The 15,005-nt window shown below is 46.2% G+C and overlaps 2 protein-coding genes across 5 annotated transcripts in view; one reads left to right on the top strand and one right to left on the bottom strand.

Annotated features, from left to right (window-relative positions):
- The window catches only part of STIM1 (stromal interaction molecule 1), a 192,224-nt gene that overhangs the window by 104,396 nt on the left and 72,823 nt on the right, over positions 1 to 15,005 (bottom strand). The window lies entirely within an intron of this gene.
- On the top strand, positions 8,924 to 9,143 carry LOC113914078 (NADH dehydrogenase [ubiquinone] 1 alpha subcomplex subunit 1-like). The gene has a single exon (XM_035722679.1). The coding sequence runs from the start codon at positions 8,924 to 8,926 to the stop codon at positions 9,134 to 9,136; it is 213 nt and encodes a 70-aa protein (XP_035578572.1). The 3' UTR covers positions 9,137 to 9,143.

Raw genomic sequence — 15,005 nt, 5'->3', positions numbered from 1 at the left:
GAGTCCAGACAAAAGTGCTCTGGCTGCTTAAGACACTTTGGAGAACTAAGAGGCAGAAAAATATTCGAGCTATTCCAGGAACAGAATCCAAGGAAGAACGAGTGGGGCAGGCAAATAGAAAAGGCCGGAACTGCTAAGGGAAATCCCAAGGTTCTGCTTCCTTCTTCCGTCCTAGAGGTAAATATCCAGAACACACCACCTCAGAAGCAACTCTGGGTTCAGCAGGCCACTCTGGGGGCATACTGTATAGTAACTAGCCGATTACTGGGCCCCCACATACCATTGCTGGCAGGTATAGAGGGAAATTACATTTCCGTGAGGCCTGGAATTTCACAGAGATTCACTTCGCATGCCAGCCCTGAGACACAAGGATTATGACTCTCACTGAACGGATAAAGGAAACCAGGGCTTAGGGAAGACAAGTCTCTTGGTCCGGCATCAAGTTATTACTGTATATGGCAGATCCAGTGTTCAGACTTAAACTCTCTTTCAAGAAATGTTCAATAAGTGCCTGCTTTTCCAACCCTGTCCTAAGGGCTGGGGATACACTGAGGAAACAAACATGGCCCCTGGCCTATAGGAATTCCAAGCAGGGAATTGTGAATGCTTACTGGGTCACCCACATTACATAGGACGCGTGGCTATCTAGAGGCTGGACAGAACAGAAAGGCCAGAGGAACCCGAGCACTGAGAGCTGGGCTACAATAGTGGATTCCTCCAGAGACAGGGGGACTCTGGTGAGAAAAGATGGGAGGCTGACCAGCATCACTGTACTTTTCTCCTACTCTGGTCAGAGCTTTCTCATTCAACATGTCCCCAGGCCTCACTACAGTTAAGGCAGTCTGGCAGGGCAGAGGCTCTTCATCCTGCTTGACAAATGTAGGAAATGAGACCAACAGCAGTGGTTCGTCCTAGGTGGCACAGTGAGCTGGTGGCAGAAAAAGTCAAGCCTCTTGGCTTCTGTTCTTTCTACTATAGCTGCTCCGACTCTGGACCACAAAAGGGGAAATGAAATCTACGACGGGATTGAGGGAGAGTTAAAACCTCTAGATTTCTCTAGCCATCCTCTTTTCATCTCACCATGACTCCCAACCCCACTCCCCCGTCCACCCCTCATCATCCTCACAGAGTTCTTAACTTGGCTTCCATATACCCTCATTCCCTCCCTTGGTGCCTCAAAGTCAGGGATTTCATCAGGGAGTTAATCAACCACAAAGTCTTGGCCACCATCAGACACCACGTCCTCAGGGAAACATTCCCCTCCACCAGCTCATCCTCAGCATTCAGATCTTTAAATGGCAATCAAAGAAGAGAGGAATGCTGAAAAATGGAAAGGCCAGGGGGAAACACCCTAGCAGGGGAGAACATTTCACACGATCTGAAGTCTGCACAGAAGACAGCCAATTTGTCCCAGTCTGAGGTCCACCTGCCAAATCAACCCAGTTGGGGGCTTGAATTCCCGATAAGAAGGAAAAGTACTAAAAACCTACCATTAACTTATTCATTCATCCATTCTTCGTTATTGATGTTTATTCTGTATACAACTTATGTTAGGTGCTAGAGCCACACAATAAAAAAAAAAAACCTCTGCCTTCAAAAAGCTTACCTTTTAGTTTGTGCTTCTGGTTGTAGAGGAAGCCATTTTTTGACTAATTCATTTGTTTCTATCACTTATGTTGAACCTTGCGTGTATGTGACCAATTTGTTTTCTTCAAGTCTTTGTAATGTGACTGTGGGAGATAATGGAAAGGAGGAAAGCTGTGTTTGTTCTCTGCTATATTTTTCCATCTAGTCAGGAAGTTTTGTGGGGTTTTTTAGAACCCTGAGTTGGCCTGTGGCTCTTTTGGTAAAAGGTGCATTCAGCAGTAAATAATCTTTTTCTTTTTTTTCTTTTTTTTTTTTTTATTACAGCATAATAGCTTTACCAGGGGGAAGAAAAGCTTACCTTCTAGTGAAGAAAACAGGGAATCAGGATACAAGGAAAGAGCTACAGTTAAAGGATATACCAACTTCTGTGGAAGCAAGGTGACTAATTCTCTTGTAAAAGTCAGGGAAAGGCTTCCCAGAGAAAATGCCATTGGCTTAGTCTTAGGGAATATGAAACATCTGGATTCTAGAATGCCAACCCTACATAGCCAGGGCTGGAGAGGTCTCTAAAGGCAGACTAAAGACTCCCAGGTTCCTAGCAGGAAAGTTGATGTGGGATAAAAGAAATACACTATAGCCCTTGTTGCTTCAAAAATATTATACCTCTGGGGTATCTGCTCCAGGGAAAACCATCAAACTCTGTAATACACCTAGCTCCACTCTGCACTCACACAGACCCAAAGCACTGAGCATAAGCTTGAGGGAGACTTCTCTATCTTGTGCATGCACACTTCTGCTGCTTTCCTTGCAAACTGGCTCCCAGCAGCCTGAGCCACCTTACCTCACAAAAAGCTCTGCTGGTGGAGACCACCATTAATGGTCTTAAGACTTAAAACTTGGGGCACCCGGGTGGCTCAGTTGGTTAAGCGTCTGCCTTCAGCTCAGGTCATGATCCCAGGGTCCTGGGATCGAGTCCCACATCGGGCTCCTTGCTCAGCGGGGAGTCTGCTTCTCCTTCTCCCTCTCCCTACCTCATGCTCTCTCTCAGATAAATAAATAAAATCCTAAATTAAAAAAAAAAAAAGACTTAAAGCTTAAAAGCCAGCTAAAATGAGAAATGGTCCAGTTCAAATGAAAACCTCTAGTGGTTTAACTTTGAGCTGGTCAAGATGAAGACAAAAATCCTTTAATGCAGCACAAATACAGAGCAAAGCAAATAGGTCATAACAAACCACAGTTCATTTAGTGGAAGCAGAAAATCCAACAGTCCCTGCCACCTTACCCACCCATCACCAAACCCATGTTCCAGCCAGGCCCAGCCAAGGCACAAAGCACAAGCAGCACTGGAAGGAAGGGTGAGGGGGAAGGTCCTCAGGCACTTTCTGGAAGCACTATCCCAATGGAAGAGGGTAGCTTCCTATCCCCCACCCCAACTGCATAGAACACCAGCCCAGGCTGACCCTAGTGGGACTTGCAAATCAGCAAAGAAGCTGGTGAGGTGCCACCCAAGCACCACAGGCCACTCTTCCCAGGAAATCAGAGCTACTTTTGCAGCCCACGTGATGAGATCGCTGTGTGCAGTCTAGATGTTATACACAGCCATTGCAAGGAGCGCTGTTCTGCAGAACTCACCGGAATAGAGAAACTGGGTTCAAGTCTCACTGGTAACTTGATCATCCACTAAACCCATTCTCATCTCCATGCACATCCCCCCACCGCCCCCATCAAATCCTGCCCTGCTGTCAAGCCCAGTGCACATACTGCTTACTCTGAGGGGAACGTTTGGCTCCCCAGTGGTCCTCAATGACCGCTCTATTTTATTCGAACAACATTTATCCACTCAAACAGTATGCAGCGATGCTCCTCCTATGGCAGTACTGTCTGCTTGGCAGTGCTGCACTCCCCTCCCTGGAACTCAAGTTCTTTGACAAGGCTGACCAAGACCTACACTTGTATTGCCTAACCCTCGCAGGAATTACCTCCAGATGCAACAAATGTCCTATACTAGACGATTCAACAGGAACACACCTCAACTCAAGAGCCCACTGCCAACTGCCCCCCTCAGTTCGTCTTGCCCCTTCTTATCAGATCTTGTTTCCTACCACTTCATGCAGGCCTCACCTCGCTCACCATGTTGATGACCCTGTTCCCTCTAGCAGAGGCCTTCAAACGGCAGACATCAGTTGACTGACATTCCTCAGTTAATGGATCAGCTCTTTTTTAAATTAATTTATTTATTTCAGAGAGAGAGAGAGAAAGCACAAGCAGGAGTAGGAGCAGAGGGAGAGAGAGAATCCTCAAGCAGACTCCCTGCCGAACACAGGGCCCAACCCAGGGTTTGATCCCAGGACCCCAAGACGATGACCTGAGCCAAAATCAATAGTCAGACTCTTAACCGACTGAGCCACCCAGGCGCCTCGAACTTATTTCTTTAACTGTTAGAGTTCATCACTAAGGGCATACACTTTTTATAAAAGTTTTGTATCATTTAAATTATTATTATAGCAGCTAACATTTATGTAGCACTATGTGTCAGGCACTATTCTAAGCACTTCATATCTATCTCATTCACCCTCATGAAAACCCTACAAGGTATCAATACGATCAATTCCATTTTCCCAATCCAGAAACGAAGGCATGGAGAAGTAAACTAAGTGGTAGCATTTAGAGACAAGCAGTCTGGCTCTAGAGTCCAAGCTCTTAACTACTACACTATGCTGCAGAGTATAATAAGGACCTTTATATACATATAGACACATGTGTACAGGGCTTAAATACACCTCCCATAATACACTTCTTCTAAATTAAGTCCAAACTTCTGTCTCTTTAGCTTTACTCTGCACTGCTTTTCCCATGTGCCCCCCACTCCCACCAGACTGACACACTCACAAGGCCTGCCCTTTCATTCCTGGCTTGCCATCCTCCCTCCTTGCTTCCCCCAAATCCTAATCAACCTTTCAGGCTTAGCTCCTCTAGGAAAGCTCCTAGAAAAACGGAGGGGAGGGAGGGAGGGGATCACCACTGGTTTAAGGCCTACCATGCATCAGTCACTATGCTGGTGCTTTGAACACATCACCTCACGTAATCCTCACACCCCTGTGAGGCTGCTATCACTATACCCATTTTTACAGATAAGGAAAAAGTAGTTCAGGGATTTAACCTGTCAACAAGCCACAGTTCTAAAGCACACACTCTTTTCACCATACCTTCTAAGCCCTTTATGACCTACTCCCCACATTTAAATGTTTACACATATACTACTTAACTTTGCGTTTTATTTAAAATTGTCTCAAACTATTTTCCTGCTTATGTATGTGTCTATCTCTCCAACTGGACTCTAAGCCCCTCACCCCAAGGGCTTCCTCTAAATCCCTAACACATGGCTAGGTACACAGTGACTGCAGAGTTTTACTGAACCAAATAGGTTTGGGCTCAGTTAGATCTATTGTGCTCTGGGTAAAGCTGCTAAACATCTGCATCTTAACCATATGTAACTATTGGTTAATTTCTTCTAGAGCTAAGAAAAAAGTTCTCTTAACCAAGAAAATCATATAGTGCAGTCTATGAGTCACTCTTGTCGGCAATATGAAGATCCCAGAAAACAAGGAACAAAAAAAGAACCATGGTGGGTGGAATGTTTTTTCCCATCCCACTCTGTAGGGAACACAATTGGGCTGATGTTCTCTAAAGAGTGCACACAGCTTCAGCTACAGAATGAGGGAATCCCAAAGGGAAATTCAGCAAAAACCAGCCAATCCTTCAGATGCTCACAGGAAGCCCCTGGAGGGTTCAGAATAATGCGGTAGCAAATACTGGCCAAGGACAGACAGAATCTAAGCTTCATTTATTCAACAAATAGTTCCTTTTTTTTTTAAGATTTATTTGTTGGGATGCCTGGGTGGCTCAGTCGGTTAAGTGTCTGCCTTCGGCTCAGGTCATGATCCCGGGGTCCTAGGATCGAGCCCCACGTTGGGCTCCCCACTCAGCGGGGGGCCTGCTTCTCCCTCTCCTGCCTGCTTCTTCCCCCTACTTGTGTTCGTGCTCTCTCTCCATCAAACAAATAAATAAATAAAAATAAAAGGATTTATTTGTTTATTTGAGAGAGAGACCATGTGCTTGAGCAGAGGGGGGAGGGGTTGTTGGCCTGGCAGGGAAGAGGGAGAGACAGAATCTCAAGTAGACTCCCCAATGAGCGTAGAGCCCAACATGGGGCTCGATCTCATGACCCCGAGGTCATGACCTGAGCTGAAAACAAGGGTCAGATGCTTAACCCACAGAGCCAGCCAGGTGTCCCTTAACAAATAGTTCTTGATGGCACTAAGGATACCAGTCAATCTAGTGTGTAATCTAGACAGGCAAACTACTTAACTTCTCTGGACCTCAGTTTATTCACCTCTAAAAAGAGCTTAGTAAGCACTTTTTTGCCCATATCACGAAGTGTTGAGAGGGTCAAATGAGAAAGGACAGATCAACATCACGGACAAAGAATAAGGCTATTTTTTTTTAATCGCGGTCAGACACATATAACATAAGGGGCTGTATTTCATACTGTATTCCTCTGGCCTAAGGGGAGAGCCGTGGTTGGGAGAAATGTGGAAATGAGATCAGTGGTAACCTCAACTGCATCATAGTTACCCACTTTCCTGACCCCCTGTTGGGCCTGTAAGATTTCTAGGAGTCACAGCACAAAGTCAGTTCTAGAATTTTCAGGATTGAAACCCTAGAAGAATCACAAAATCTCAGAGCTATAAGGCCCTTTAGAGGCCAACTTATTCTAACTCATACTCATTACTCATCTTGCTTCCAGCCCATCACCAGATAATCAGGATGGCACTGCTTCTGTGTATATATCCTCTGGGTGCCCCAGAGATCAAGCAACATAATATAAGCCAGATTATCTAGTTTCAATAACTATGTTTATTTTCCTATTGCTATCCCTGAGTCTTTAGAAAATTCTTGTCTAAATATTCTATGCAGGGCTCAGTTATATGGTAATAAAGAAAAGTTCCCGTGCCCAACTTGGATCCAAACATAAAAGGAGAGCAGTACCTTGCTGAAGCTAGTATGATATAGTGGAGGTAATTAGTGAGAGTCCCCCCCATGGAGGAAAGGGTTTTAAAATCCAGGTTTAGATTACATGGTCCAGTTGCCCATTCTCACATCTTCTGATGTTAACCTTACTCATTCTGGATGGTGGGTGGTCTTATAAGAAATCCAGCATTTCCTCACAATGGCTCTAGGCAGCTAGTCTGTTTAACAGTTGTAATGTCAAAGCACTCATATCTCTGGGTGGCCCACTCCAATGGTAGGAATTTCTAGTAGTTTGAAAAATCCTCCTTGTACAGCAGGGGACCAGATTAAAAATAATTCAAACTACTTCAGTTATGGAAACTGCCATTTTAAAGTTGTCAGCCCCCTCTGCCTTAGAAACATCAAGTCACCTTGGAGCAGACCCTTGTTCTTGAGGGAGTCCCTTTTTAACCATATAAATATAAAACAAGGAAGCACACATTCCCTAGGGGAAAGGAAACAGCATGATCTTTTGTGATTTGGCAAAGACTGTTCCCAATACCCCTTAGAAAGTGAATACAAATGAATGAACACACATATGTGCAGGATCCAAAACCCTTCCAGGACAAAAGACTGAAATCTTCACCCCTTTCTTTTGAGGTTCAATGCTATTATCATTTCCCTAACAGACTGAGATCCTAATCAAGTTAAAGGTAGAAAGGAACATTAAGAGCCTACAGTAAGTGCTCACACAGAGGAAACAAAGTCTGAATGGGTGTTTCAAGCTCAATACTACAACCAAAATGACTGTAGAAGAAGGCTGGTTCTGGAACTGAAATGTGGCTAAATCTAGAAATACTTCTAGACCCTGCCAACTGGTGATTGTAGGGGTTCCCTCCTCCAATGAATGAGTTTATACATATATGAACTGAGGAGCATTCACTCTGAGAGCTCAAGCGTAGTGGAGCCGAGGCCAAATGTGAAACTGAAGGGTGCTGTCATCCTCCCTCAAAGAACCACTGCACCATGTGTAGAACCAAGTCCTCGTGGCTACGCTAAGTAAGGAAAGAGTACACTGTGAGAGCCATTCTTAAAAGCCACACTGTGTGCCAATGACAGAAGCTGAAAATGGGGCCCACTAACAGACCAATAAGATTCTCTAGTTCTCTCTTGGGAACTAAGCCTGACTCCTTTGGACCAAATAAGCCTATGAAGTTCTTAAATACTTCAGAAAGAGAAAGAGGAAAGGCCCCAGGAGAGACGTACTTAACTTCAGATAATTTCATCCTCATTCAAGAGATCAATCTTACTACTGAAAAAAGATCTGACCTTATTTGTACTCCAAGCTGATGACAAGCTGATGAGGTATGTCATATCCACTGTACCTCAATTTTTCCAAAATATGCTTATACTGTCCCACCCACAGGGCTCTCTAATTATGCCTTCTGAAGCCACAGAGAAAAACAGGTTGATGCTCTCATCCAAAGAATGGCCTTTCAAGGATATGAAGGCAACAATTATGTTTTCTCTTCAGGGCTTCCAAATCTAGTTCCTCAACCCCTCTTCAAAGGACTAGATTTTCAGGATCTCTATCCACTGTGCCTCCTTTATATATGCTCTGACCTGTCCGTGTGGCCCTGAGAGTTGCCTAGCCCAGAAATGGATGCAGGCTACCACAGACAGCACTCTCAGAGCAAATGAGACTATTCTTCTGTTTCACATCTCAGTTATGTGAACCGAGGAGCCAGTCCCCTTTTCAGGCACTACATTATAGCTTGTTAGGAGGCTCCCTAGTCAGGGCGTGGAGAGGTGAAGGCTGGCCAAAAGGCAAGTAGCTCTGCCTGCTTGGGTCCTAGGATTCTAGTACTGAGATTGCTGTTTCATCCCTCCCCACTGCCTACCTCTGGGCCGCTTGCCCAGGACCCCTTTAATGCTTAGACTTTAAGCCTAAGTCATCTTACTCCTTAATCTTGTCCACCCGGACAAGAGAGGCAATGACTGAACCACAAATGAAGAGATGGAAAGCAATATGGTAGTCAAGAATATGGGCTCTGGGGTTCAAATCCTGGTGCTATCACTTATAAGCCATGAGACCTTGGACATCCCTTCAATGTCCCTTAACTCCTCTTATACTTTAGTTCTCTGCCCTCTAGAATGAGGATAATAATAGTACCTATTGATGGAAATGTTCTATACCTTGACTGCAGGGGAGAGATTACAAAGGTTGTACATCTTTGTCAACACTTAAAACAAGTGCATTTTGGAGGCCAGGTCACCTTTACCAGGCCGGGCAGGCAAGGGGCTTGGCTCCGGCAACCGCGCTGCGATGTGGTTCGAGATCCGGCCCGGGATCGGCGTCATGGCCGTGTGCTTGGTCATCCCCGGCATAGCCACGGCCCACATCCACAGGTTCAGTAACGGGGGCAAGGAAAAAAAGGTTGCCTATTATCCATATCAGTGGAGTCTGATGCAAAGAGATAGGCGGGTCTCTGGAGTTAATCATTACTATGTGTCAAAGGGTTTGGAGAATATCGATTAAGGAAGCATTTTCCTGATTGATGAAAAATAACTCAGTCATACTCATCTACCCCTCCTAGAAGGTTATGCAGTGTATTAATATAGTGCATAATAAAAACAACAAAAAAGTAAAAAAAAAAAAAAGTGCATTTTACTCTGTGTAAATTTACTCAATAAAGTCACTTTGAAAAGTTTTTTTAAAAAATTATAGGAACTACTCATGGAGGATTGTAAGGATTAAGAGAATTATAAAATACCTAAAATAGTTCCAGAAATCATGATAAGCACTGGACAAATGTTATCTATCTGTAATGGAATTTGCAGTGCTGCAGACAATCTCTATGTCCTATGCTTGCTGCTGGGGAGCAAGGGACGGGTCTGAAGACCCAAAGGCATCCTTGGCTAGCCCAGATGTGGTATGTTCCCAGAAGCCTCATTACAGATCTGGCTTTCACAAGGATCGAACACCAGTGTTACAAACCACACTCCTCCATGCTCCAGCCAACGTTGTGTTTAACACGGGGAAAGCCAAACCACAGGAATCATCATCAAAACCAAAGATATTCCAGGGAAACTGGGAGGGATCTGCTTTCTTTAGTCTTCTTCTGGCTTAGCTCATGGGGTCCTCCTGGAGCAACTTGGGTTTTTATTCAGTCCTTCACCAAGTCTTTCCTGACTGTCTCCTGGATCTAGCCAGTGCAGGAGTGCGGGAGTGCCCGAAGGACAAGATAGCCAGTTTCCCAGCTGACTCACCCTCACCAAGTTCACAGTCTATAGGAATTACCAATAGAAAAAGAAAACTGATATGCGAGGCAGCAAGGTATAGTGAAGGGAGCTATACTTCTGCTGTGAGTGGGAAGACCAGCGTCCACCAGCCTTGGCTGATACCAGTCATAATGACCTTGACCTTGTCCCATACCCCCTGTGGACCTCGGTTTCCTTCTCTATTAAAATGAAGGCAGACAAATATACAATCTCACAGTCTGTGGCCTGATGATGGAGGAAAACCAAGTGTAACAGGACTTGTTTCAGGCTCGCGGCCGTGTGAGAAACCTCAGGGTGAGCCAAGTGAGCTAGGTTAGAAGAACTGATTGTCTCCGATCCAGCTGCAGCTGCCGCCACACCGGGGAGAGTATGCACAATCTGGAGGAGATCCCTTTCGGCTGCTATTACAGGGAACAGTTCATTTCCATTTTCTCACTCTGCACTGCCCCAAAGGGCCAAACCTGAGAGTGAAGGAGTCAGGATGCCAAGAGTGGCTCATTTCTGGCATTTCCTCCCTACTCATTCCCTGGGTCAGGCCCAGGGGCTTCGAAGAGCACTGTGGGTGAAGGGCAAGGTAAGGCCAAGCAGACAAAGATAACCATCTGGGGCACACGACACCATTCCCTCTGCCTGTCAGCCACTGTGATGCATGGTGGCAGGGCTCTGGAACCTGGACGACATGCAGGACACTGAATCACCGAAGAGAACCCTTTCGTAGCTCCTGGAGGCGCACAACAGAATGGTACGCAAACATCTGCTTCCAGCTCCCAGCTCAGGCATTAGTGTCGTTCAAGGCAAAATTACTGATAACTTGAGTCTCCCTCAGGCCCTGTGCCTGCTAACAAGAGATGAAACCCACTCTGTTTCTCACTCTCAAGAGGCTACATCATGGAAACGGGGGCAGACAGGGAAGTGGATAATCACTGCACCACAGAGGCCGGTACAAAGTGCTGTGGGGGCACAAAATAATGCAGCGTCACTGAAAAGGTGACATCTAACCTGGGTCTTGAAGGATGTGTGGGCATACAGGGGGTAAAGACAGGAAGGACATTCCTGACAGAGGGAACAGAATGTATGAAAAAGCCTGTCATGCTTCAGGCACTGCAAGCAGTCTGGTGGAGCTGGAACACAAGACAGGTGGGTGCAGCCGCCTCGTGGTATTTAGGACCCTACTTCTTACACAAGACGGAGACCGCAAAGCCTCCATGGGGGCGCAGAGGAGAAGACAGAGTGCGGAGAAGCGGGTGAGGCGGTGCCGACACATCCCTCCCCACCCCCCCTCTCCCCAGACTCTGCCCCACACACCTCCCTCTCCACAGCACACATACTCCTACACCCCTGACAGCTCAGGGAAGAAAAAACCCTCTCACACTGAGGTCAGCAGCTCCAGGATCCCCAGGGGAAGAGGCTGGTCCTCCATTAAAAGGAAGAAACAAGAACATAAGCCCCTGGAAAAGGGACTACTAATGTACAAAGGTCCAACTGAGCCTGGCAGTCAGGCCCCTCAGGAAGCCCGGGGGGATCACATCCCACCAGTCTCAGTGCCTTTTTCACTCAGACTCATCTCTGGTGAGCCATCTCCTGGTCTCTCTCCTACTGAGAGTGCTGGGGAAGCTGCAGCGAGAAAGGCGGCCCGACAAATCTGGAGCTGACTTACTTCTCAAAAGTGACTTTAGCTATAGTTATGTCCTTGCCTCACACTAAACGCATGCACAAGAATTTGGATGGGAAAAACAATTTAGATACTCTAGGGTATCTCCCAAGCAGGCACATTCCTGAGCCTCGGCCATGCTGAGAATCCACGGGTTACTGACACAGGGAGGCCAGGCAGATAAGTCCAAGTAGACAAGGCCAAGGAAGCCATGGCAACAAGATGACAGGCAAGACCTAAAGTCCGTAACCACACTGGGAGACAGCTGGGAGTGGGGGAGAAGCATGGACTTCAGTCAGACCAGAGCTTGAACCCCAAGCCACCACTTGCTAGCTTCCCTGGACCTTCAGTCTTCTCATCTGTAAATGAGGATACTAACAGCATTTACCTCAGAGCATTCTTGGGACTATTAAGTGAAGTAGAGAATATAAACCACCTAGCCCGGGGCACACAGTCAGTGTTTAAATAACCTCCCTTCAACCAGTGCCACAATGATGCACTGTTGCACAACTAGGGAGGGGTGGCCCCATTCATAACACAGTCTGTGTGAACGACGCACCCTGCAATCATGCACTGCATTGTCCAAGATAGCCAGCCCCTAAGACTTCTGTCCATCAGCAGTGCCAGAACTCGGAACAACAGACATCAGTTCAAGAAAATGGATGGGTCTGATACCACTCAATCCCAATAACAAATGAGACCAGTGACAATGAGCTCTGAAAACCAAGGCAACTTCATCTCAGCCAGAAAGGCTCTACTATGTTCCTACTGGGGTAAAAACCAATCTCTGGACCTCAATCAACCTCAAGTTGTCTGCATATGAACCCCATCAACCAAAGACCTGGTGAGTGTGAAGCAAGTGTGCATCTAAGGTCCACGTCCTCTCTGCTTGACAGGTGCACCAAATGCTCAAGGGCAGGCCATTTCTCTAAAGCTGTTAAGTCCTGTCAAATGGGACCCAGGAGACTGAGTCCAAGATTTAGGGTGACCTTAGCACCCTGGTTACCAAGGAGTGATGCCACTGCTCCTGTTTGAATTTCTCCAGACAGGAAGGGGCCATCTGATTGTTTCTTATATCCCTAAGTCCTAGCACAGTACATGACATAACCCATCAGCTGTAAATGGTTGCTTAATAAATGACCCAACATGGACATGGCCTTGTCCCTCTCACCTGGCCTCCAGGTCTTTGCATATACCCTGCCTGCTGCCTAAAATTGCCTTTCTTAACCCCATTTACTTAGCTAATTTTTCTCAATCCTCAGGTCTCACGTAAATGTCATCTCCTCAGGTAGTAAGGAGATAAAAGTTCCCTTGCAATATGTACCCTCTCATCACTTCCCTTATTTGCACTTCATGACATTCATCAGACTTCACTGTAATTCTTTGCTTCAATTTTGCCTTCCCTGCTACTCTGTAAGCTCTAGGAGAGCCCAAACCATATCTGTCTTTCCTGATACTGATTCCCAGGGCCTGGAATAGAAGGAGTACACAGTATGTTAGAAAGGCTAAACATGAAGGAATGAACGAATGAATGAGAGAGCTCTGGTCCAAAATGACTCTGGGGTAACTAGGTATTCAAAACTGCCTGCTCAGCCCTAAGTGGTCAACAGTTACTTTTTGACTAGAATCTTCACAGAGCCCATAAATGCCCATGCATGGAAGATGGCAGCAGACTGGATGAACAACAGAACAAAGAACAGTCTGTGTGATAGGAAGTAAGGAGAGATAAAGTAGGGGTTTTGAAGCAGAAACCCCACCTCTGAGTGCCTTGAATACCATATAAAGGAATATGGTGAATAGCCTGCAGGACAGCCTCTATCTGACCTGGGTTCACTAAGGTGGCATACTGCAGGTACCCTCCCGCTACAGCCACCCGCTTAGCTCCCTTTGTGGCTCACACACTGACAGGTCTTCCTTCTCCCTGTCCCCTCAGGTTCATCCCCATTTCTCCAAGTCATATGGGATCAATCAATAACACAAGTGGCCCCAAGGATAGCCCACCCCAATTATCCTAGCCCAATATTTACTAAAGAACGTTACAAACAGGGAAGCTGTCATTTAGAAAGGACAAGATCAGAAGGCCTGGATTCAAGTTGTTAGCTGTGTAACAGTAGGTTACTTAGTAAATCTTTCTGAGTTTTAGCAATCTCTGTAAAATGAGGATAATACCCATCTCACAAGGTTGTAGGGAAGGTAGAGATAACACATGTAAAGGGTCTAGTACAGTGCCTTTTATATACTGAGGGTCCAACACAGGTTTATCAAAAAATAACAAAAATCCCAACCAGGGCAGAAGGGTATTATTTCCTCCTAAATGCTAAGCACTTTCACTCCATCTGATACAGCAAAGACCCAAGAGGCCAGAGACTACTCATGTAGACTTGAGCCTGCATCGCCTCCTAAAAGGGGATGGGCAGATTGCCCTGTTTCCATTCTCTGTCTAGCTGTCTGAGCACTGAGGAAATTACCAGCAGGCAGGCTGCTGGGAGTGGGGAGGTGGGGGACGAGCTGAGGCTCTCTCGGAACTTCAGATCTATTCATAGCCTGGTCACGTGTCCATAGAGGCCCAAGACTGTTGTCTGTAAACTTGGTAACCTACGGCCCCAAGCATAGAATTTAGGACTAGGGTGTGTTTCAGACCACTACAGACTGAGATCCACTCTAAATAACGAAATGTGGGAACAAACCAAAGCAACCAGAGGTGAGGTGTTGACTCTTGACAAGATGCAGGAAAGGAAACCACAGAATAAGTCCCTCCCCCTCCCCAAGCCTGCTAGCTTTATGTTACAGTGGGTCTCAGACGGAGCTCAGCCTTTGCAGGGATTTCAATTTGCCCTTGTTAGCATCTTCAGATACTCATTCTACCCCTGACCGACTGTCACCTTGCACAAGTCACAGCTCTCCAGGCTTGTGTCTACGCCTGAAACTCAAGAAGGCTAGGCCAGATGATCCCTAGATCTTGATTAGCATGCTCACAGCACTTCATCTCCAAGCCCCAGCCCTGATTTATGAGAACCCGAAGTCTAAAACACTGTGCTCTAGAGAAGGATCTCAGGGGTACTGCCCTCGCCACCAGCCTCAGCCACTCCACCAGGAAGAGAGGCAAGAATGGAAGCAGCTGGGCAGAAACCATCCCAACCTCTCAAAGTCCTCGCACCTCCAGCCTCTGAAGGTCATCATGTCAGAGCACCCAGGAAGGAGCTCAGGAAACATAAGCAAATGACCTCTTGGCATCAGAATGTGGGTGCTAATTGCCAATTCCCATAAAGGGCAGACCTGAAGCAGAGGTCTGCCTGCTTTAAAACAAAAGAGGAAAAGAGGGAGTAAAGGGCCTGTATTTCCTATCTTTCCCAATCTGAGGCAGCAACAGAGGACAAGCAAAACGGGATATCTGAATAAAACCTACCAGCAGTCGTAAGTTATTAGGTGGCAAATCTGAGGTTAAAATACAGTTCAGTGTGTGCGTGTGTGTGTG

The sequence above is a fragment of the Zalophus californianus genome, chromosome 11 (assembly GCF_009762305.2).
Source record: "Zalophus californianus isolate mZalCal1 chromosome 11, mZalCal1.pri.v2, whole genome shotgun sequence".
Lineage (NCBI taxonomy): Eukaryota > Metazoa > Chordata > Mammalia > Carnivora > Otariidae > Zalophus > Zalophus californianus.
Note: the sequence above shows the minus strand (reverse complement) of the source record. Positions and strands in the feature narration are given on the sequence as shown.

Coding starts and splice junctions, on each gene's coding strand:
- LOC113914078 (XM_035722679.1), top strand. CDS start 8,924: ATGTGGTTCGAGATCCGGCCCGGGATCGGCGTCATGGCCGTGTGCTTG.